Source organism: Suncus etruscus, chromosome 10 (genome assembly GCF_024139225.1).
Source record: "Suncus etruscus isolate mSunEtr1 chromosome 10, mSunEtr1.pri.cur, whole genome shotgun sequence".
NCBI lineage: Eukaryota > Metazoa > Chordata > Mammalia > Eulipotyphla > Soricidae > Suncus > Suncus etruscus.
The window spans coordinates 66,671,764-66,696,277 of record NC_064857.1 but is presented as its reverse complement, the minus strand read 5'-3'; the positions used below and the strand labels follow the sequence as shown (position 1 = coordinate 66,696,277).

Below are 24,514 nucleotides of genomic sequence, written 5' to 3'. Positions count from 1 at the left end.
TTGCCCTTACTTATTTATGTCTGTGTGTCCTTTAGCTGGGAGGCAGGATCTACAGCCCTTTTCTGCCCCAGCATGTCTGGGGCCTTTGGAAGCTGTTGCAGACAAGAGCAACCCCAGCCTGAATCACAGACAGATTGCCAAGAGGTGTGAGTCAGAGCTGAGAGAGCAGCTGTGGGCGGGCTGGGCGCAGGTGGGGTGTGCCCAGGTGGGGGAAGCTCAGAGTGGGCGCGGCCAGCGGGCCTGGGGTGATCTAGCTGGTCCTGCCCTCAGTCCAGTCCAGGTCTTCCCGAACCGCACCTCGATTTCCTTTCCCTGACCCTGCGCTTTCAGCACATCTGCTGCTCCTGGTAAGACAAAGGAAAATTCTCTTTTCTGAAGCAGTAATTAAGCTAAGACTTCACTGAGCTAACAGGAGATGGGGAAACAGGGTTTTGTTTTAGCATAAGCAGTTAGTTGGCTTTGGAACTGTTGCCTATACTGCTATCTTCTGTCCACGATCCTTTGAGGGTCTGGAATAGCATGTAGGGGGGTGGAATTATTTAGTCATACAAGGGAAGCAAATGAAGAAACAGCATGGATGGGTTGTTTGGGGGTGCTGGAGGTCCAGGGAGGGCACAACTATGATTTTAGGAGGAGAAAGCACTTGTAGGGTGTGTTCGGCACTACCTTGGAATCTAGAATGAATGTGACTGCGTGTCCTAGTAAGGGTGTGGAGGAATAGGGAAAGTTCTCTGAGTCTCATTCACTTTCCTGGCTAGTTCAAGATCCCCACTTCAATGTGGCTCTTCTTTCCTGCACTTTAATTGCTAGCTCTTTTACTTACTTGCAAGCTCAGTGGACTGGGCAGCAAGTCTTTTCTCTCCTTGCTTCTGGGTTCTGGGAAAGAAGTCTGTCAGATTACCAGTGTGCACTCGGGGTCTGTCTAGTTTCTACCTTTTAGATGCCACTGAGTGTGGCTTGATTGAAATGTCTCGTCGTGGAAATGAAGTTCTTTTACAAATTTGTTCTCAGATGGAGGCCAGACTTACAGAGTTGAGTGATGGTAGGTTTTTTTTCCCCAAGTCAAGGAGACCAGGGGGTCACAGAAAGGAAGTAAGTGGTATCTGAAATTTCACGCAGCTTCTAAGGTGCAAAATTATATAGAATCTGGATATACTTGGTCTTTTCTCCAACACCTATTAATCCAACCTTCTGAATCTCTCTGTGGGAGATTCAAGAGCTTCAGCATAGATTATGGTAGGTCCTGATCTCTGTCCTTGCTAGTTTGTTTGCTGGGTTTCTTGAGCAATGGGAAGAAAGAATCCTTTCTATTTGCAGAACAGAAAGGATTCTCCACAGAAAATGAGTCAGCAGCTTGAGACTGTGGCTTCTTAATATTTGGAGTTCTGCCCCTGCTATCCCCTGGGCTGTGCGTGGGGGTGACTATGGTTGTGAGGCCTCTGTGACCTGGGTCCTTTTGGTGTGATCTACTTCAGTGACTCTCCTGAACTGTTAGATAGCAATAGCATGGTCCAGTGGCATCTAAACACCAATATCTTAGGAGTCTGAGCCAAGCCATGAGAAATGAAATGGCTACTCTGGTTACTCATAGTAGCTTTGTCCTGTCCTGCTTGCAAAGCATTTGTCATGGGCATGTCTCCACCTCATCATATCATCATCGCTTCCAATATCTGGCTCACCAGAGGAGGGTTAAGCTCCAGTGTCTTCATCTGACTTTTACTCTCACCTAGTTAGAATGTGGACATTGTGGGCCATGTGTTCAGGCATTTCATTTCAGGTGTCCAAAATGGCAAAGTTTCTTAGAGCATTGCCTATGGGCCCTCTACATGGGATACTTAAGGGATCTCTTTTCATTACATTTTTTGCTGTGAGGTAGGTGAGGTGAAATTATGCAAATTAGTCTGGCACAATGAAAAGTTTAAAAAAAAAACAAACAGAATAGAACTGGTCCTTCTTCCACCTTCATGCCAGGACTAGTCCATTCATTCAACAACTTGCTGTCTTGGATTGTCACAGATCTCTGTGGCACACACTATTGCTTGGCTAGCTCCCTCTTGTTCCTGAGGACTCATTTTAGTATGACTTAAGGCACAAATTTGGAGATGTCCGAGATTTCTTCTATAAGTGACCCTCTCTGACAAAGGTTCCCATAGCAAATTGTGCCCTATATCAAAACCAGCAGGTGTAGCTGTGATTACACATGGCCCATGTCTTATGCCCCCAGGCTGATTGGTCATTGGAGGCAGGGACTGAGTGTTCACCTTTGATTTTCTCATGTCTAGCTCAGTGCCTGATTTTAGGTTCTCTGTTGAGAATTTCTAAGTGACAACAAGCAGCAGTAGAACCTTGACTAATATGGGTTTGGGCAGTAGGGGTCCACTTATATGTGGGGATTTTCACAACATACTTGTTCAAGATAGACAATTGAGAGATACCACACAGCACTGTAAATGGGCTTTCTTCTTGATGATTCTCTTCTTAACTTCATCTTATCTTCTGCTTATGTGTTAGTGAATGGGTTTGTGTTAGTGTTGGTTTTTGGGTTAGGGTTAGGTGTAAAGTTATGGTTATGGCTAGGGTTAAGGATAGGGTTAGGGTTAGGGATAAGGATAGGGTTAGGATTAGGGATAGGATAAGGTTATAGTTAGGTTTAGGGTTAGGATTAAGGTTAAAATGAAGTGGTTAGTGTTAAGGTTAAGGTTAGTGTTAGTGTTTGTTATGGTTATTATTATGATTACGTTTAGGGTTAAGTTTAGAATGAATGGCTTAGTTTAGAATTTAGGGTTAAATTTAGAATGAATGGGATTAGGGTTAGGTTTAGGGTTATGGTTAGAATTTAAGAATCAGTATGTAACATATATAAAACACATAGAATGTTTTAGCCAATTGTTGAAATTCTTATAATGCTTTCTATTTACCATTAAGCTTGACTAACTTAATAGCTACATTTTGGGGGTAGTCAGAATTAAGATTATTTTGGATAATTTTCTGGATTATTCTCAAGTGCAAAGAGATACAAGTCCTCCTAGGATCTCCTTGTTTAAGAATCAACTGTCCTAAAAAAGAAAAAAAAGAGTCAACTGTCCTATTAATCTTTTGTAACATAGATTGTAGAGTGTCTTCAAGTAGAGAAATTGGGGAAAGAAAAGTTTTCTGTTCACTTGCAAAATCAAACAGACCACATAAGGGTACCTAGTGTCTTTCAAGTTGTATTTGGGATCCTAAAATAAAGGAATTTACCCAATTTACCCAAAGCCAGTGAGAGGACAGGTGTGGAGAGGAAGGTGGAAAGGTGTGGCCGGAAGTGAGTTGTGTGCTGGGAGTCAAGGGAGGAGGGTCTGGTTTTTCTACTTTCACTCCCTGTGTGGGTGGCTGGAGACACTCCTAGGCGATGGCTGCTCTCTGTGCTCAGGAGATCCAGACCAAGATCTTGTCCTACCCTAAAGCCTCAGACCTTTAGGGTTTATCTACCATATGTGAACATTTAAAATAAGTTTTCTTGGAGCCGGAGAGATAGCATGAAGGTAAGGTGTTTGCCTTGCATGCAGAAGGACAGTGGTTTGAATCCCGGAATCCCATATGGTCCCAAGAGCCTGCCAGGAGCGATTTCTAAGCATAGAGTAGGAGGAACCCTTGAGCACTGCTGGGTGTGACCCAAAAACCAAAAAAAAAAAAGTTTTTTTTTGGGGGGGCACACCCGTTTGATGCTCAGGGGTTCCTCCTGGCTAAGCACTCAGAAATTGCCCCTGTCTTGGGGGGACCATATAGGAAACCGGGGGATCCAACCATGGTCCTTCCTTGGCTAGTGCTTGCAAGGAAGACACCTTATCCCTAGTACCACCTCTCCGGCCCCTAAAATAAGTTTTCTTTTTCTTGCTGTCAAGGAAGCTTTATTGGGTTGTGGAGATGGCATGAAGGACCAAGTGTATGCGTGGTAAGCAGAAGGTTCCACGCTTCTTGTCTGATGCTGCATCATCTCCTGAGCAAAGCTGGAGTAGCCTCGATGGGTACCATGGGAAGCCTCCCCAATTAAAGATAGAAAGAGAAGAGGGAAAAAGAAAGGAAGTGTTATTTACTACAGATATTCCAAGAATATATTGTAAACAGAGCTAGAGCTAAACAAATGAAAAAATCCATTTCAGGCCACTCAAGCTACGTGTTTGCAAGTGAAAAAACTATATATTTAAAATGGTTTTTAACTTTTAAAATTTAAAATATTTTGATTTACAAACTTATTGCTAGTTAAGTTACAGACATATAATGTTTCAGCACCAATTCCCCCACAGATGTCAACCTCCCTCCACCAATGCTCCCAGAGTCCAGCCCATACCTCCTTCTGTCCCATCCTGTCATCATAACAGGCACATTTTTAAATTTGGTTATGAAAGTTTGGGGCTCATGATATCATTGTTGTTGACTACATAGTTTAGATAGTTAGTTCTACCCTCCCTTAACACCACTAATGTCCCCTTGGCCTCTGTCCCCTGTTATTTCACATTTGTCTTTTTCTTCCTCTGCTCAATTTTTTTCCTTCTCCTCACTGTACTCTGGGGCCAAAGTGTTCTAGACACCCCCCCCCCTTAAACCATTGCATTCCCACATGAAGTTATACTAATTACCACATAGAAGTGTTATCATCCTGCTTCTTCTGCCTTACTGCATTTAACATGAAGCTTCCAGTTCTATCCATGTTTCAGTGAGCTGCATGATTATATCATTCCTTACAGCTGTGTGGTATTCTAAAAACTCTATATTTTTGGATGCTCAGATTGCTTGTTATGTTTTGGGACCATACCAGAAGAGCTGAAGAACTGTGCCTGGATCAGTTCTCAGTGGTCATCCCCTGAGAATGCTTGGGGGAACCAAGAGGTGTGAAGGGATTGAACCCTGAACTCTAGAGTGCTAAGCATGTGTTCCAAACTTGGAGCCATCTCCTGCCACCTATATAGCTTGTTTTATTTTGGGGAGTGGTGGGTTGAAGTACTCAGGGGCCATGCCCTGAGGGACAGTGATGTGGTGCTGGGATTTGAATCCTGGTCACTGTGACCTTTGCATGATCTTTCTGGTCTTTATAGTTTGATATTCATCCCTAAAAAGGTCCACATTTCAAGTTATACTCTTAGAGCTAGTAGGTAGTGCAGGTGAAAGATTCAGACAAAACAGCCCATAGAAGGGATGAAGCAAACTGGCTAGGCGATTGACATTTTTCATGATGGTGAAAATATGTCCTCCCCTCTTCTACTTTTTCTTTCTTCTCTTTTAGCAAATAATTTCAGGTCACATGTGAATGCAGAAAAATTGATGTGCCCTGAAATTATTTGCTAAATTTTACATGTGAGTCCCATGTTGAGTCTATGGGACTATTAGGTTCTGGAAGGAGTAAATTTTTATAATGGCATTTAAAAATTACTCCAGAGTGCTTAGGGATTTACTCCTGGCTCTGCACTCAGAAATAACCCCTGGCAGGCTCTGTGGACCATATGGAATGTTGGGGTCACACCCAGTTGGTCGTGTGCAAAGCAAAACATCTTACTACTGTGCTATCACCTTGGCCCCAGTGGGTTTTATTTTTTCCCTCATAATTGTAAAGTTATTCATGATTGAGTTTTAATTATACGATGTCCAAAACCCTTTAACTGTGCCCGTTTCCTATCTCCAGTGTCCTCAGTTTTCCTTCTACTCTCCTTCCTGACATTTATTTAAACTGAAATGCTCATTTCACTTTTTTTCTGGTTAAAATAAGAGCATCCTTTAAATTTTTAAGCAATAGAATATTGGTGTATGGGGTCTGGAGAGATAGTACAGGGGAGAAAGTGCTTGTCTTGCATGTGGCTGACCCTAAATGATTCCTAGCACTGGCTGATGTAACCCTGGAACACAGAGCTAGAAGGAGGCTTATGAGCATCAGTGGGTGGGGGTCAATCGACCTGACCCCCTTCAAAAAAAGTTTTTTTTTAAGTTGGAGATATTAATGAAATTTTCTTTATTTCTTAGCATTAAGCTGTTAATGAAATTAAATGATCTTTGTAACAAAGACAAAATTAAATGAAAGAAATTTTCAGAGCTTTGGGTGCCCTGAACACAAGCCATTAGATGTGTAAATTTTCTGGGTGGTGATTACTTGATTCTCCTCCTTGCCACCCTGACTCTCCTTTTATACTCAGAATTTTTTCTATTGTTTGTTTTGGGGTCACTCCTGGTGATGCTCATGGTTTACTCTTGGCTCTATGTTCAGGGGTCACACAACTGCAGTGCTCATATGAGGTACCAGGCACTGAACCTAAGCTGGCAGCATGCAAGGCAAATGCTTAACTTACTGATTCTATTTTTCTGCTTCCTATCTAGAATTTCATTTTGTTTTGTTTGGTTTAGTTTAGTATCACACCTGGCGGTGCTCAGGTCTTACTTCTTGCTCTACACTCAGGAATTACTCCTGGTGGGCTGAAGGGACTATATGGAATGCTGGGGATTGAACCTGGGTTGACCGCTTGCAAGGCAAACACCCTACCCACTGTGCTATTGCTTCAGCTCACCCCTACATAGGATTTTTATAACATTTGCTCATGCACAAAAAACTTGCTGGAAGTTGATGCTTTCCTGGAGTAAACTGCAAACATGACAAGGTTGTTTGCATAGCCCAGAGAGGTGCCATGGTCAAAGCCCTCAGCTTCTGATGGTTTCAGCAGTTTGATGTTTTAGGTCATTTGAGAAGAATTGTTGGGCAAATGCATGGAATTTAGTACTTAGCAGTGACTGCTTGCTGTGGTGCCAATCTCCATGCATAGACCATTTTGGGGACACCTTTGTCAAAGCAATAACCCACCTTGTTGTTGGAATCTCAGATATTATGAGCTGCATTGCCTTTCCCAAGAAAAATGGAGAATTTTTTGAAAGAGGTCATAGTGACCACATGGATAGCAGGACAGATCTATTTGGACTCTATTTGGACTAGGGCTAAACCCACTGGCTTTGAGGAACAAGAAGGGACTTGGAAAGGGGATTTCTCACTGGGGAGTCAGTGTCAGTCCTCAGATACAGTGATGTGCAGCTCCCAACAGAGATCTGAGGAACAAGAAGGGACTTGGAAAGGGGGTTTCTCACTGGGGAGTCAGTGTCAGTCCTCAGATACAGTGATGTGCAGCTCCCAACAGAGATCTGAGGAACAAGAAGGGACTTGGAAAAGGGGTTTCTCACTGGGAAGTCAGTGTCAGTTCTCAGATATAGTGATGTGCAGCTCCCAACAGAGATCTGAACCAAGCCTTGAAGCTAGGAACTAATACTGCATAACTTGCTTTGTAAGTGATCTTATCACAGAGTCATTTTTGTTTTATTTTTTTTTCACAATAGTTTTTTTCATTGCAGTTGTTCAGGATTGAGTTTTAGTCTTACAATGTCCAATACCCTTCACCAGTGCACATTTTCCACCACCAATGTCCCCAATTTTCCTCTAACCCTCTCCCTTGCCTGTCTCTATGGCAGACATTTTCTTCTCACTCTCTCTCTCTCCCCATCCATCCATCCATCCATCCATCCATCCATCCATCCATCCATCCATCCATCCATCCATCATCTCTCTCTATCTACCCTTTTATTTCCCTTTTAGACTCTGTGGTTTGCAATATTGTTGCAGAAGGGGTATCATGCATATCACTTTATCTCTTTTCAGCACCCAATTCTTGTCCAGAATGATCATTTTCAACTCTCATTGTCCTAGTGGTCCCTTCTCTGCCCAAACTGCACTATCCTACTCTTTGTGGCAAGCTTCCTGCATGGACTGGTACTCCTGGCCCTTGTCTCCATTGAAAGAAAGCCACTTAAACTAAAGGAATGTCAAATATTTTAAGAAATGAATAGATAGTGCTTTCCTGAAACAGCATAGCAAAACTATTTCACTTTGGTAAGATGGCTTCAAGATTCTAAGCACAGTTTTTCTGCACCATGAAAATCTAACTCTCAAGTCTTATATTGACTCAATAAAAATGTTTCAGGTGGGCATTAGTGGTGGGAATGTTGCACTGGCTTGAGGGGTGTTCTTTTATGACTGAAGCCAACTACAGTCTTGTTGTAATCATGGTGCTTAAATAAAGATATTAAAAAATGTTTCAAATTCTCTTCCTGGTTGAACAAAGTAGGTAAGTTTCTGAGAGTACACCATGTATATTTTTACTGTGTCATTCACATGATAAGGCTTCAAGCAGTTGAAACTGAAAATTTTTCTGGGGAATGTGGATTTAGGCTTCTGGATTTCACTGAGATTTGAATATCAATAGTAGGTGAATAGTTCCAATGTGAAAGTTGCATGGCTAGACTTTTTGGGTCCCGAGTTTTAATTATATGATTTCTCTAGCCCTTTCTTTCCTGGAGTTTACTCTTCACCCATTCACACTTCCTTGGTGGGAGAAACAGTGAAGTCCCTTGTGTCCCATTGACCTTTGTCTACTTCATGTTTGCTTGTTCCACCTGGAGCTGTGATGCCCTGGATGAGGGAGAATAGGGGAGTGGCCTTAGAAAAACAAAAGATGTCTCCCCTGACTTCCTGTTACCCCATTAGTCTCTTGGAAGGAGAACACTCATTTGAGCTGGCTTAATTGTACTTAGCAGGGACCTAACACAAAGGGAGACTCTGGGCAGGACAAGACCAACAAGACTAGATGTTGCTTGTAGACTGCTGGGGATCATTCTGTATACAATCCATCTATCTTTATTTTTTATTTATATATATTTAAGCACCATGATTGCAAAAATGTTTGTAGTTGGGTTTCAGTCATAAAAAAGTACACCCACTTCACCAGTGCACCAAACACCCCCATCTTCCTCTTTCCCCACCCTCTGTATTCAAGACAGGCAATCTATTTTTTCACTCACTACCATTATCATGATAGTTGTTGGTGTAGTTATTTCTCTAACTGCACTCACCAATCTTTGTGGTAAGCTTCATATCTTGGACTGGTCCTTCCAGCTCTCATCTCTATTGTTTCTGGGTGTTATTACAAAAATGTCTTTTATTTTTCTTAAATACCGGAGATGAGTAAGACTATACTGTGTCTATCTCTCTCACTCTGACTTATTTCACTCAGCATAATAGTTTCCATGCCCATTCACGTATAGGAAAATTTCATGACTTCATTTTTCCTGACCACTGCATAGTATTACATTGTGTATATGTACCACAGTTTCTTTATCCACTCATCTGTTGTTTGCATCTGGGTTGTTTCCAGCTTCTGGCTAATGTAAATAGAATTGCAATGACTATAGGAGTGCAGAAGGCTTATGTTTTTGTATTGTGATTTTGTGTTCTTAGGGTATATCCTTAGAAAAGCTATAAATGGACCATATGGATGCTCAATTTCCATCTATCTTTAAAAGGGAGAATTCTTAACACACAGTGAAAGATTAGTTGCCCTTTCCTTACAGCTGTGCATCTTGAATTTTTGTTCAGGTAACAGGTGCATCATGGAGCTCTGCTCATGTTTTAGTTCCAAGTCCAGCACATCCTGAGTCCTGGCTGAAGGATGCCCTCTCTGTTGCATGGAGCTTGGTGTGAGCTTGTCTTGTTTATAGATCTTCATGTGTGTGAGGCTGACTGCAGTAGGGTTGCAAGCCCTGATTCATGTGCTGGTCTTCTAGTGAGTGGTAATACCAGTCTATGCTCTTTAAAATCATGCTGGCCTGGGCAGGTCAGGCCTGAGAATCTGTACAGCTCAGCTTGGCTCTGCCCTCTTGCTCCTTTCACCTGGGCACCTCAGGGTATGTGTATCCACCCTAGGACACAGGCATATCCTGCATTGGAAAATCCCTTCTCCTCTGAGATCAAATGCAGAGGGAGCACTTGGAATTATGAGTGAGGCCCTGAGAAGTTTTCAGACATTTTGTTTTGTTTTGGGGGCATATCTACAGGTGCTCAGGGGTTATTGTTGGGTCTTTGCTCTGTAATCACTTCTGGCAGGTTCAGAGGTCTATTTGGGATTCCAGGGATTCAAACTGAGTCAGCCATGTACAAGACGAACATACTACTTGCTGTGCTATAGCTCTGAACCCAGTTCTCAGACTTTTAAAATTCAGCTCCCCTTTCATTCTTTTTTTTTTTTTTGGCACACCCAGTGGTGCTCAGTGGTTATTCCTGGCTCTGTACTCAGAAATCACTCCTGGCAGACTTGGGGAACCATATGAGATGCCAGGGATCAAACCCGATCTGACTACATGCAAGGCAAATTTTCTATCCCTCCAGACCCTCACCTTTTAGGGATCCCCCAAAGTACCTTCTTTGTTAGTTTTTTTTTTAACCAGTCCAACTGTGCTCAGGGTTACTTCTAACTCTGCACTGAATACTCACTCCTGGTGGTCCTTTGGAAACCATACGGGATGCTAGGGATTGAACCTGGGTTGGGTGCATGGTAGGCAAATGCTTTACTCAATGTACTCTACCATTGCTTATGTCTCAAGTGATACTTAGAAAAATTCCACTTATTTAACAGTTTGAAATGAAATTCCAAATTTTGGGAAATATTTATTGATTCATTAAAATTCATTAAAAATAAGTCAGGTGACAATTCTATATTTATAAGTATAATATATCATAAAATTAGTGTTTACTAAGGTAAAAGTGAAGGAAGGAAAGAGTCACCAATTTTACACTTCTAGACATGTCTTTCTAGGCAACACATCTAGATGAATAAACCTTCCATGTCTTTGTAAAAGAAGAGACATAAAAGGCAAGTCCTGTCTTTGCTTTGCCAGGAAGAAAGTGCCTTAGGGACAACCAGGAGCCTGGGACCCCTAAGAGATCCTCTGCTCTGGAATCCGAGTGGCCCCTGTCTTCTCTCTCCTTCCACAGGCAGAGAAGTCACCCGCCCCCCACCCCCCACCCCCCCCTTCTCCTGACTGCCACGTTGCCTGTGACATTCCTGACATGTCTGGGCAGACCTGAACTTATTTTCTGTCTTCAGAATCGAAAGGTATTGCGAGCTTGAGGAGGGACGTGGCTGGCCCAATTCCCCTTGCAAATAGGACCCTGTACATAAAAACCGCTGGAATAGCAGCTGCTGCTGTGGAGTGTCTGTCCCAAGATGCTACATCCTCTGTGTGGCAATAGCTGTGCTGGGCTTCCAAGGCTGCCAAGCAAACAACATCTAGTAGGGAGAGTTAAGACAATACATTTAGGTCGGAGAGATAGCACAGCCTTACGGTGTTTTCCTTGCATGTGGCCGACACAGGATGGATGGAAATTCGATTCCCAGCATCCCATATGGTCCCCCAAGTCTGCCAGGAGCTATTTCTAAACTCAGAGTCATGAGTAACCCCTGAGTGCCACCAGATGTGACCCAAAGGGAACAAACAAACAAACAAAAAAGACAATACATTTCTTCTCCCAAAATTCTGGAGCTAGAGTAGAAAATGGTGGTTTTAGCAGGCCTCTCTGAAGGCCAAGGGGACTCTGTAACCCACACTTTTCTTCTAGTGGACCAGTGATTCTCGGGGTCCCCAGGCTTCTAGAAACATCACTCCAGTCTGCCTCTGTTGCTACAAAGTCTTCCTTCTCCCTGTGTGTTCATATCAGGGACTTTCTATGCCTGTCCATCTCCATGTCTTTTCCAGCTCTCCAAAAATCACGAGTAACATCCCATGACCTGGTGCCCAGGCATGAGGTGTTACCAAATCTTTCTGAGCTATGCAACTCAACCCATAATGCTCATTGAACACAAAACTGAATAGAACAAAACTGCTGTGACTTGGCTTGGACAAAATAGAAACTACAGAAACTTCAGAACTACAGAAACTACAGAAGTTTCCATTTTCTTGGAATCCCCAAAGCAACCAAATGGGGTATACATAACGTGTTGATTTTGATCAGCTCTGCCACTTGTTCTGACCACCTACTGGAGAAGGCACCTGGTTGGAGCTGCTGCAGCCCAGAAGCCTGGAGGTACTAGGCCTTAGAGGTACTAGGCAGAGTTGAACTCATACAATCTTCACATGTCGAGAACACATTTAGCTCAGCTACCTGGCCACTTCTGCTATTGCTACTCATTCTTTCGTTGCATTTGCTAGAATGGCCTCTTTTACCTCAAGACCAGTACTTTCCTGGGTCAGACTTCTTACTGTCTTGGAAGCACACAATTGAGAACACTTGAAAGATGTACTGTAAACTGACCCCAGACCTGTCCTTTGTTGTAGTGCACAATGGATGCCCTACAACTGGCCAACTCAGCGTTTGCAGTTGAACTGTTCAAGCAACTGTGTGACAAGGAGCAGACAAGCAATGTCCTCTTCTCTCCCATCTGCCTCTCCACCTCCCTGTCACTTGCCCAAGTTGGTGCCAAGGGTGACACTGAGAGTGAAATTGGACAGGTAAGACCCCTACCCCCCTTCTTCTCCTTCCGAACCCCATCCTGTTCCTTTCTGGTTCTTTGATTGTTGAGTGGTTGTGCACATGAACAGAAAAAAAAATGAAACATGGGAAAGATTCTCTCCAGAACTGCTCCACCAGGAAAACAGTTCTTTTTAACTCTATTATCTAGCTCTCACTTTTATAGTTCTTTCTTTTCTTTGTCATTTTTCTAGCTCTCCTTTTCTTTCTCTCTCACTTTTAAGCTCTCTTTTTCTTTCTCTCTTTTTGGATCTATATTTTTAAACATAAAGTTCATTTCTCTGTCCTGAAACTCATGTTTAGAATAGGGGGCCTGCTAGGATGTCCCCATTACCTACTGACTCAGGGCCTTCAGAAAGATCCCATGATCATTCTATCAATATTCTAAAGACATCCCTGTGTAAAATAAGTACTCCACTGCAAATACCCAGTCAAGTGTGCCTTTATACTCACTTATTTTATTTATTTATTTATTTAGTTGTTTGTTTGTTTATTTTGGGCCACACCCAGCAGTGCTTCAGGGGTTACTCCTGGTTCTGAGCTCAGAAATTGCTCCTGGCAGGCTTGGGGGACCATCTGGGATGCTGGGGATCAAAACTGGGTCTGTCCAGGGTCTGCTGCATGTAAGACAAATTCCTTACTGCTGTGCCATCGTTTTGGCTCCATTTTATATTTTGTACACAAATTATTTATAGCATTTGCCTTTTTTGGGGGAGTGCTCAAGGGTTACTCCTGACTTTGTGCTCAGAAATCACTCCTGACAGGCTTGGAGGACGATATATGGGATGCCAAGAATTGGACCCAGGTCAGCAGTGTGCCAGGTGAACACCCTACTCTCTGTTATAGAATTTTGATTTATTTCATCTAGTCTAGTCTACACTACAATTTTTATCTTAAAATAGTCTACTCTACAAAATTTCTAGCAGGTTCAGGTGGGGGTCCAAAGGCAGGGCTGCCTGATTCAACCCACTGGGCAGCTTCTCGGTGCTGCTCACACATTTGGTTCTTGGTAGATCAGTGCAGGGGACTCAGAAGATCCCTGGGAGGTGGAGAGACCTCAGTCTTGGAATCTAATGATGGTCTAGTGGTTGTTTCTCTTGGTTTTAGTGTCTGTCTCTTCACTCTAAATTGTAGAGAAGGTATAACCCATCTTCACTTTTTTTTCTGTATAAGTGGACCATAGATCAGAAGAAAGGTCAATTTCCCATAATCCTAAATTATAAGGAGAACATCTTTATGTTATTTTTATTTTATTTATTTATTTTTTGTGGGGTGTGTTTGTGTGTCATACCTGGCAGTCTCAGGGTTTACTCCTGGCTTTGTGCTCAGGAATCACTCTTGGAAGGCTTGGGGGACCAAATAGGATGCCAGATATAGAACTTGGGTTGACTGCATGCAGGCCAAATGCCCTACCTGCTGTGCTCTGGCTCTGGCTCCTATGACAACCTTTCTTAACTGGAACCAATTTTGTCTACTCACCCCAAATGTCTGGAGATGACTTGGATTGCCACAAATGGAGAAAAAGTTGTTACCAGCTTTTGGAATTTTAGGGATGTGGTTACGGATCCTGTAAAACCAGGACACCTCCCTCCATACCCCCCCAGAATTACCAGCATGAAATATAGGTTGGAGAAGCCTGGCTTCAATTGAGAAGGGTGGGGACCTTCATAGACTTTTGTAGACCCATGTAGGGGGAAGAGGTGACTCTTCCTGATGGATGAATTGGCTTCTCTTTGCAGGTGCTTCATTTTGAGGGAGTCAAAGATGTGCCCTTTGGGTTTCAAACAGTCACATCAGATGTCAACAAACTTAGCTCCTTCTACTCACTGAAACTAATCAAACGCCTCTATGTGGACAAATCTCTGAATCCTTCTACAGTAAGTGGTGTACAGCCATCAGGTTTTGGCTTTGCTCAGCGCTGACATTTTTACCTTGTTACATCCACACCAATTTTTTCAGCAAAAGTCACTTCCACAATGCTTGTTTTCTGACTGAAAATTTATGTGAATGAATTGATCTTAGTGAAGAAGTTTGTAGTCACAGCTTCTAGCTCAAAGTACAGCAGGAATCACATAAAAAACACTGTTGTCTTTGTCAGTTGGATCCCAGGGTATATCTTAATATTTTTGAAAAATCTACATTTGAAGAATTTGCCATTACCCTAGACTGGAAGAGATTTATTCTCTACAGTGATATAGAGTTGATTTCATGTATTTGGGTGGTCAGAACTGTAAACCTTTTGAATCTAAGAGGTAGCACGCAAGTTCAATATTACTACAATATTAATACTTTCAGCATTAATATTTGTTTTCTGTGAGTATAGTGAGATTTTGTGTTGACATGACCCCAAATGAAGTCCCACTGGCCATTATTAGCCACTGGTCCCAAAGTTCAATATGAGGACCCATTGCTTAGGCTTCAAAGTACCAGGGATTACTCAGGTCAGCCAGCAGGTACTGAGGAGCCTTCACAGCCATAACCTAGAGGTACTGGGGGGGGTTTCTAATGTTGTACCAGGGATACTCAGGGAACCATTTGGTGCTGGGTATTGAATCCATGGTAGACAGATGTCCTAAATTTCAACCTAGCCTGAGATCTCACTGACTCATCACTGGATGTTGTGAGTTGTTTTTCTTTTTTGAAGACACACAGCCATTACTACTCCAATTACTATCTGGGAAATGAAAATAAATTAAGATGTATATTGAGACCCATGCATGGAAAAAATGTAAGAGCTCCAGACATTAAAGAGCTGTCAAATACATTTTATCTCCCACAATGAAGACAGTGAAGGTCCTTCATCATGGTGTGATTCTCTTTTGTTCTTACTGGTTATAAGTAACAACATTCAGCAACAAGATTGGGTTGTAATGAATAGAATCAAATTAGTGTAGCTATTCTGTTCATCTGATGAATTTTACACTTTGAATTATTTCAATCAAATTGGGAGTTCCAAGGAATTTTCTTTCAGGACTATTTTCCATTGCTCCTGCTATTTGTATAGCATTTGGGCCTTTGTTGCTATTAGTCCAAATAAATATGGTTTTAGGATGGCTGAAATTTCTGACCATAAATCATTTGAGTAAAAATCAACTCAGGATGGCTTTTAGAATTTCATCTTCTTAGCAAGCATTAGAATTAGAGCCACTGCTATTTCTTTTTACAGTGCTATAATAGTCAAACTTAACTGTTCAGATGAATCACCCAGAGAACTTGTTAAGATATTCATGTTTGATTGAGCAGGTCTGGGGTGGGACTTAACATTTGGCTTTTCTTTTTTTTTTTTTTTTTTTGGTTTTTGGGCCACACCCGGTAACGCTCAGGGGTTACTCCTGGCTATGTGCTCAGAAGTCGCTCCTGGCTTGGGGGACCATATGGGACGCCGGGGGATCGAACCGCGGTCTGTCTCTTAGGCTAGCGCAGGTAAGGCAGGCACCTTACCTCCAGCGCCACCGCCCGGCCCCAACATTTGGCTTTTCTAACAGGGCCCTGGGTAATGTTGTAGCTTTGTGGACCATGGACCATATTTTGAGTTACAGAAGTCTATAGAATATTTATTGCAATTAAGATAAGTTTTCAGCTCACAGAATTTTATTGTGTGCATTTTTTAAATTTTAGGACACACAGATATCATATTTACATATCATATTTACATTTTAATTGTCTTAAATTGGAATATGTATGACAGTATTTCTGCATTCCTTAACAAGTAGATAATACATATCTTGATGCATTTAATGATTGATAATTGCCTTAGAGAATTGAAGAAATAGAAAATTGAGTGCAAAGGCAATTCATAGTTTTCTACATATTAATTTATATAGCACTACAGATTTTTTTTTTCACTACAGATTTTTAAATTGTCCAAATAATAAATATTCAAAAGCCCTTTGGTTAGAAACATGTAACAGTCTAATGGTTGGACTGTAGCCTTTTCAAGCTTTGAAAGTACCTTGGATTTTTATAAATAATATTTTTTTCAGGAATTTATCAGCTCTACAAAGAGACCCTATGCAAAAGAAATGGAAACTGTTGACTTCAAAGATAAACTGGAAGAAACGAAAGGTCAGATCAACAACTCAATCAAAGATCTCACAGATGGCAAGTATTATTATTATTATTATTATTATTTTACCAATTTCACTTAAAATTGTCAAGGATACAGACACTTGTGAATAATTTTTTTGATAATCCTAAAGTGGACTATTTGGAGGATTCCTAAAATATTTTCTATGTGTAAACTAAATTCTCACCTATCGAGTTATTTCAACAACTAGGAGTTCTATGCATTCCTATACCACAGTTGCTGGTGCTTTAATTTTTGTCTGCTTGCTTTCTAGAAAGCTCTCTTAGAACCCTTTCCTGGACACTCAGTTTCCTTCTGACAAAGTGTTGCATCTACTATAGCATCTACCTGCTTCTGCTTCTGCTCACACTTCTCTTGAGCTTTTCCTTCCATCACCAAAATCCTTTGGGAAGGGACCACAGTGATAGTACAGTGGGATGTGCACTTGCCTTGCATATGGCCAACCTGGGTTCCATCTCCAACATCCCATTTGGTCCCCAGAAGTAATTCCTGAATGCGGAATCAGGAGTAATCCCCAAGCATGACTGGGTGTGATCCTCAAACTAAAACAAATAAAATCCTTTGTAAATTGATTAAACTAGAAAGGAAGAAAGATTGGAATATAAATAAGTGAACCCCAGGGCATGGGGGAGGAGGGTGATGGGGGTATTGGTGGTGGGAATGTTGCACTGATGGAGGGTGTTCTTTTTTATGACTGAAACTCAACAACAAACATGTTTGTAATCATGGTGCTTAAATAAACTATTTTAAAAAAATCAGTGCACCCCTCCTCAAGGAATTTTTATATGTACAGGAAGATACCTTTTGAGACATAACACCTATTCATGAAGGGAAGACTTGTACAGATGGAATTTTCAGGTGTTACTACAACTGATACAGGAAGGAGGGATATACTTCTGGGTCAGAGGAATCATACTTCCTCTGAGATGGGTTGGAGCAGCCCACCTTTCTGTGCTAAGTCAGAAATCATAGAGCTCACTTAGGACTGCACAGTGAGGACATGGAAAAAGACCATGATCTTGGTTTCATTCAAGCCATTCGTTAAGTGTAGACAATGCCATTTATTACCATTTGGACATAGAGCTTACTGGGCTGTAAGGTCATGTTTAACTAATTTTATTTTTATAAAGTGGATGCGAGGTTCAAACTAGGTAACATTTTTACAACAAATAATATGTACTAGTCACAATAATGTAGGGTGACCCTGAGCTAGGTGTGCACACACAAATACATACACAAGTTATTGGTTCTGCTTTTAAAATTGCAATAATTACATTTTCTCAGGAAAAACTTTTTATAACCCATAGGAATGGTTTTTACTGGAGGAGGTGGTTCAATGAAAAGATCGAATTTAAGTCAGAATCTGGAAATTTAAGTTGTACCTTTGCCACTTACTAGTGCACACTTACAAGTAGCATTAGCAGGACAAAATTTGCAGGGCCCAGTACAATATAAAAATTAGTACTCTTTCTTAAAAATATGCTGAGAAGGTTTTGGTCATGATCAGGAGGACATATAACCCAGAGCTTAATATGAAAAGCCTGCATTCTAATCCTTTGAATGTTCTCTCTGGCACTTAAGGTGGTAGCAGAGAGCATTAAACCAATGCAAGAACATGAAAGGTCACTGAGCAGTTATATGAAGTGTCTAGAGTTTAAGTCAAAAAATTAATCCTTGCAATGGGGCCAGAGAGATAGTACAGAGGATAAGACACTTGCCTTATACAATACTGGTGTGATCCCCCAGCATCCCATCTGATCCACAGAGCACCTCCAGGAGTGATTCCTGAGTGCAGATACAGGAATAACCCCTGAGCACTGCCAGGTGTGGCCCCCAAACTAACTCTTTTGCAAAGAACGTTAAATGCTATTCAAATATGAGGACATAATTTATTCAGCAGTATTGAACATTGAACTATTTTAATTGTTGGGGATTTGAGCTCTAATATAAGAACAGTGATAATTAAGGCTTTGATTGGGGCTATAGATGCAAATGATATTAACGGGCTATTTTTTTTTTTTTTGGTTTTTGGGTCACACCTGGCAGTGCTCAGGGGTTATTCCTGGCTCCAGGCTCAGAAATTGCTCCTGGCAGGCACAGGGGACCATATGGGGCGCCGGGATTCGAACCGATGACCTCCTGCATGAAAGGCAAACGCCTTACCTCCATGCTATCTCTCCGGCCCCTAACGGGCTATTTTTTTATATTTTATTTAAACACCTTGATTACATACATGATTGTGTTTGGGTTTCAGTCATGTAAAGAACACCACCCATCACCAGTGCAACATTCCCATCACCAATGTCCCAACTCTCCCTCCTCCCCACCCGACCCCCGCCTGTACTCTAAACAGGCTTTCCATTTCCCTCATACATTCTCATTATTAGGACAGTTCAAAATGTAGTTATTTCTCTAACTAAACTCATCACTCTTTGTGGTGAGCTTCCTGAGGTGAGCTGGAACTTCCAGCTCTTTTCTCTTTTGTGTCTGAAAATTATTATTGCACGAATGTCTTTCATTTAACGGGCTATTTTATCAGTGCAGTTTGAGGAGAGCTTAAAGAGTTATTGGAGGGGGCCAGAGAGATAGCAAAAAAATAAAAAACATTAAAAACAAAAAATAAAGATCTATTGGATAAGAAGGAGATGCTGTTTAGTGACAAGTATACTTCCTAGTTGAGCAAACTAGAAAAACCTCCCCCAGGTCCAGTTTCCTCAGCTGTAAAATGGGCACATTAGGCTTTGCCTTAAATTTTTATTATGAATAAAAGTGAGAGAATGCAATGAAGATACAGAGTATAGCACCAGGTGTCAAGTAAGTATTTATGTAGTTTCACTTTATAGCATAGTCTTTGGAGTCAGAGAGATCCAGATTTAAACCCTAAATCTATCCTTGCTCAAGTATTTTCTTAGGCAAGTATCTTAACATCCCCTCTCTCTCAGCCTCCTCTTTAAAGTGGGGAGAAAAGATGCTACAAATATAAAATGCCTGACACCTTTCCCACCCCTCATAGACTTTCAAAAATAGTTGTTTGTGTTTTCCTTCTTCCTCCATTTGCCTTGTACTTTCCTTGGACTTTGGGAAGTTGGTTGTCCAAATGGGAAGAAAGAAAGGCCTCTTTCTGAAATAAGATGGTCTGGTATATCATCACCATGTAGAGCTTTTCATGGTGTAGCTATGGTGTAAGTGTGAAATACCTGTGAACAAATAGGCAGAAGAGCACTAATGTGATCTGGAAGAATAACAACTCTGGGTCATCTGTGGATTCTTCAAATTGCTTGCAGGCCACTTTGAGAACATTCTAGCTGACAACAGTGTAAATGACCAAACCAAACTCCTTGTGGTTAATGCTGCCTATTTTGTTGGAAAGTGGATGAAGAAATTTCCTGAATCAGAAACCAAGGAATGCCCTTTCAGGATCAACAAGGTATGTGGGGGCAACATACAGCAGTCAATGGATTGCCATTAGAGATCAGAAAAATTAAATATTTGGAAGGGACCATAAGAATTCAGTTGAAAGAGGAAATGAGAGGGAGGGACTAGCTTTCCTGGTAGACAAAAACTCATAATCTATAGAGTCTCCTTTCACTAGAATGCCCTCTGGGTTTGATATCTTGTAGAGTAGCAGAGTTTCAACCTTTTTATACCTGCAGATTGGCCACCAATCAATAGACCAGTGGTGGAAAGTCACTGTCATGGAATTTATAAATAAATGGGTAAAGCTAAATCACCAATTGGAAAATGGCAACAAATGCAGACTTATATCATGCAATCATGTTTTGGTTAATAATATTTTATGTAAATAACAGTGGTCTCAATAGGCTCTACTGTATCATTGATGACTTAGTCATAAAGCAGACATAGGAGGTACTGAAACTATAGATTCTAGGGACAGAATTTATAGGCATTTGAATGTTACTAATCTCCCTCATTTTGCTCACCATGGTAATAAAACTTCCCAAAGTTGTGTGAGGAACCCTCCCTTGGTTGCTGCTCTTATTGCTCCTTCTTTAATCCCTCAGTGTTGTTGCTTTTGTGAGTCCCTAACTGCTTAGGTTGACCTTACCAAATGTTTTCTAACCTGGGTAAACCCTCCTCCAAGGAGGGTGAATTACGTGAAGCTCTGTTACCAAAACTTGCACAACATGACAGTTTGGACAAGGTGGATACACATGTACCAAACTAATGTAATAATGTGTTGGTTATATTTTCTGACATATTTAGTTCGTATGATTTAGTCCTATTTTAGAGAGATACGTCTCATTTGTTTCAGAAATGGGCTCATTTTTAAAAGAAAAAAAAAAGAAATGGGTTCATTTTATCCACTGCCAGGAGTAATTCCTGAGTGCAGAACCAGGAGTAAGTTCTGAGCATCTCCGAGAGTAGCCCCAAAACAAAACAAAAAGAGAGAGAACTAATAAAACAAGCACCAAAATGGCACTGAATAACAAACATCTTAAAAATCTTCATAGACTGCCTTGTTTAAGTCATAGGTTTTTAGAGAAAAATGAAAGTATCAGTTGTACCACACATTCTCAGATAATGTCATTGCCATGTAATGATGATGACAATACACAATTGCAGATTATGCGGAACAATACTACTTTTTTTGAGGACCTGCTTTTGTAGCTTCCACTGGTTTTGTGAAAAGTCAATTTCCAGGAACCAATGAACCACAGTGAGGGGGACCTTGTTCTGCTTTGGTATCTGCCCCCAAACCACCTTTTACTCCTCCCTTCCTCTTCAAACAATTATTTTGAATCTCTTTCCTCCGACAAGCAACAGACAAGGCCACTTTTGCAGCCCAATAGAAAGGCCAGGTGACTTGCAAAAGGCCACAGCATCTGGGGCACATTTGGAAGAAAATCTAAGGTTCTTACCTTTCATCAAATTCACACATCAGCTCATTAGAGTAGGCTTGGGGATGGGGGATTGGGGTGGTGGGGGTGCTGAGAAAGAGTGACTTAAAACAAAGGTGGAGAACTTAATTAGAAATAATTCTGTGGGCTGGAGCAATAGTACAGTGGTAGGGCATTTGCCTTGCACGATGCCGACCTGGGACAGAACCTGGTTCAATTCCTGGCATTTTATATGGTTCCCCGAGCCTGCCAGGAAAGATTTCTGAGCACAGAGCCAGGAGTAACTCTGAGCACAGTTGGGTGTGGCCCAAACAAACAAACAAAAATAAATAATCTTGCCTATTATATGCTGGAAATTGCCTGTTATTTTATTTACTGTTTTATTGAAAAAAATCTGTATTTATGGAATGTAGGTTTGCACTAGAATTAACTTTCAAGTTAGCTTCTTTTATTAAATTAAATCTCTTTAATTATTGTCACCTACATGAAGATGGTGTTAATATTTGCCTATATTTTCAGTTATACTCTCATTTTCAATGTTTTTTTAGAAATAAATATACTATTGGATTATATATAGTTTCTGCCTATATAATATGTTGATTGTAAAGCACAGAAATAATTTCCCAAAGGCAGTCATAAACTCCTCACCAGATAGTTTAATGGTTTGGGCCCAGTGTAGTTTGGATCCCAGTGTCTGGATCATTAAGTCACAATTATTTGAAACAATAACAAGAGCAGATTTATTTTTGTATCCATATGTTTATATATAGGTATGTCTGCATATATAGGTATTGGGCATGCATGTATATGAATATATGTGTACCATATATGCAAAGCTATATGCATACATGGTACACATATACATATCTGTATACAGGTAAATTGAGAAGCTAATGGGGTACAGCCAGTTTTCTTACCCCCATTTTTATTATAACACCATGTTGTTATATGAACATCCAGTTGATGATACAGTCCTTTCCAAACATTGAATATTCAAACACCAATTCCACCACTAGTGTGACTTTTCCTTCACCAGTGTCCCCCGTTTCTCACCCACCACTCTAGTCTGTCTTCGTGTAGGCACAAACCAGTTTACTTAATATTTATTGAACAAAATACATGCAGTGAAATGATCAAAACTTAGATCCATCAGGGTAAATTTGAAATGATTGTTCTATCTGTCCATGATGTTACAAAAGTTAGCATCTAAGGATTGACTGGATTGTGTGGTTGGTGATGGTTGAGCCGCCTGTGCTACTGTTTAGACTTACTAAGTTTGGTCGATTTTTATGTAACTTTTTTATCTATTATGTATATTCCCTGTGATATTACTAGGCAAACTACTGTAAGATATTTTTTTTGCACAGCCTCATACAATCACTTGGTCCAGGATTAATAGATCTAAAACAGACTTGGTGACATGGAAGTTTGATAAAGTGAAGTCGCAGAAGTGGGCTGTTTGTTTATTTATTTATTTACCAGCGTGTGTAGGGTGTGGTGCTGGGCTGCTATAGTTAATGCAGAAAGGAGAATCTGCCCTGACCCCCTTTCCTGAGAATACCTCTGTGGCATTCTCAGAAAGAGTAGGGGGACAGATTCCCCTTTCTGGAAATGCCACAGAGGTATCAGCTAAGATTGGGATGTATTGGCAACATTATTTTCTTTTGGAGCTTGGTGGAGGAGCCAGGATGTTTTCTGCCAGGAAGATGGTGACAGTGGGTATGACCTGGTTTTCCATTAAAAGGATGGGTCCAAGGGGCTCGGTCCTCTCCAATTACAAGGGAAGATGCACACTGTTCAGCCCTGTACAGCCAGTTTTAATTCCCCTTCATCCTATAGGGTCCCCAAGCACTGTCAGGAGTGAGCCCAGAGCACAAAGCCAGAAGTAAGCTGGATGTGGCCTCAAATTAACAAAACAAAACAAAAGAAGAAAATCCCAAAAGCTAATTATTTGCTTTCTTGTCCTTTCCCTAGACTGAGACCAAACCAGTACAGATGATGAACATGGAGGCCACGTTCTGTCTGGGAAACATTGACAGCATCAACTGTAAGGTCATAGAGCTTCCCTTCCAGAACAAACACCTCAGCATGCTCATCCTGCTGCCCAAGGATGTGGAGGATGAGAGCACAGGATTGGAGAAGGTGAGAAGGGCAGGGGGCTGCAAAAAAGGTGGCATTCACCATAGCAGAGGTAGGGGAGAGGAGGGCAGTATCCCTACCTCACAGCCTTACTGAGTAAGGGATGACCTCTCTGGGCTTTTTCCCTGAATATTTCCTACGCCAATATTTGCTTTGCTTTAGCAGCAAGGCAGGAGCTGCTTGCTCTTATGTGCATTACCCCATTTCATTCTCAGCACAATCCTTTGAGATGGAAACTATTATCTGACTCTAGATTATTCCTTCAGGCACTGAGGCAGACACGTTGTTAGAGTTTGTGGTCCCAGAAATGGATTTGAGCCCAGGAAATTGATACCTTGTAGACTCGTTTGGGGGGAAGACACACAACAGTTGATCGTGTTTAAGGCCTACTCCTGTCTCTGTATCCAGGGATCACTCCTGGTGAGCTCAGAAGATGGTATGAGGTGTTGAGGATCAAACCCAATTTGGCCTTGTGCAATTGGCCAATTGGCCTGTCATTCAATTGCTTCAGCCTCTTCATCTGTGTTGTTCTTAATTCAAGGCCAGAGCAGTTTCTATTCACACCCTGTAGAAGTACATGTGGCATGTAGCATGTGCATACATGGCCAAACACACGTGCAAACATGTTTGAACCCAGGTGTCATCTGCTGTCAGTCATACCTACATTACTCCCCAGCTTTCTAGAGGCTGGTCTAACTCGTTGGTCTAACCCAGGGGTCTCAAACTCAATTTACCTGGGGGCCGCAGGAGGCAAAGTCAGGGTGAGACAGGGCCTCATAAGGAATTTTGCTTACCGAATATTCGCAATAAAAAATCGCATTAGTAAAAAAAAATCGCAAAAAATCGCATTAAACATTTGCATACCCCAAACGGAACTGCTTGGGGTATGCGAATGTTTAATGCGATTTTTTTCTTACTAATGCAATTTTTATTGCGATTATTCGGTAAGCGAATAATCGCGAATACTGCGATATTTGAAGGCCGGCCTCGGTCCACAAAATGTTTTTTACGGAACGGCCCGAGGGCTGCGAGTTTGAGACCCCTGGTCGAACCCATTCCTGT

General features: G+C 41.4%; 1 protein-coding gene across 1 annotated transcript in view; it reads left to right on the top strand.

Annotated features, from left to right (window-relative positions):
- Nucleotides 1-293: 293 nt before the first annotated feature.
- The window catches only part of SERPINB5 (serpin family B member 5), a 28,801-nt gene continuing 4,580 nt past the window's right edge, over nt 294-24,514 (top strand). Inside the window, exons 1-6 of the mRNA XM_049782099.1 lie at nt 294-347; nt 12,175-12,348; nt 14,107-14,244; nt 16,351-16,468; nt 19,739-19,881; nt 23,288-23,455. Coding sequence (XP_049638056.1) covers nt 12,181-12,348; nt 14,107-14,244; nt 16,351-16,468; nt 19,739-19,881; nt 23,288-23,455 — 735 coding nt within the window. The 5' untranslated portion in view covers nt 294-347; nt 12,175-12,180. The remainder of the gene's footprint in view (nt 348-12,174; nt 12,349-14,106; nt 14,245-16,350; nt 16,469-19,738; nt 19,882-23,287; nt 23,456-24,514) is intronic.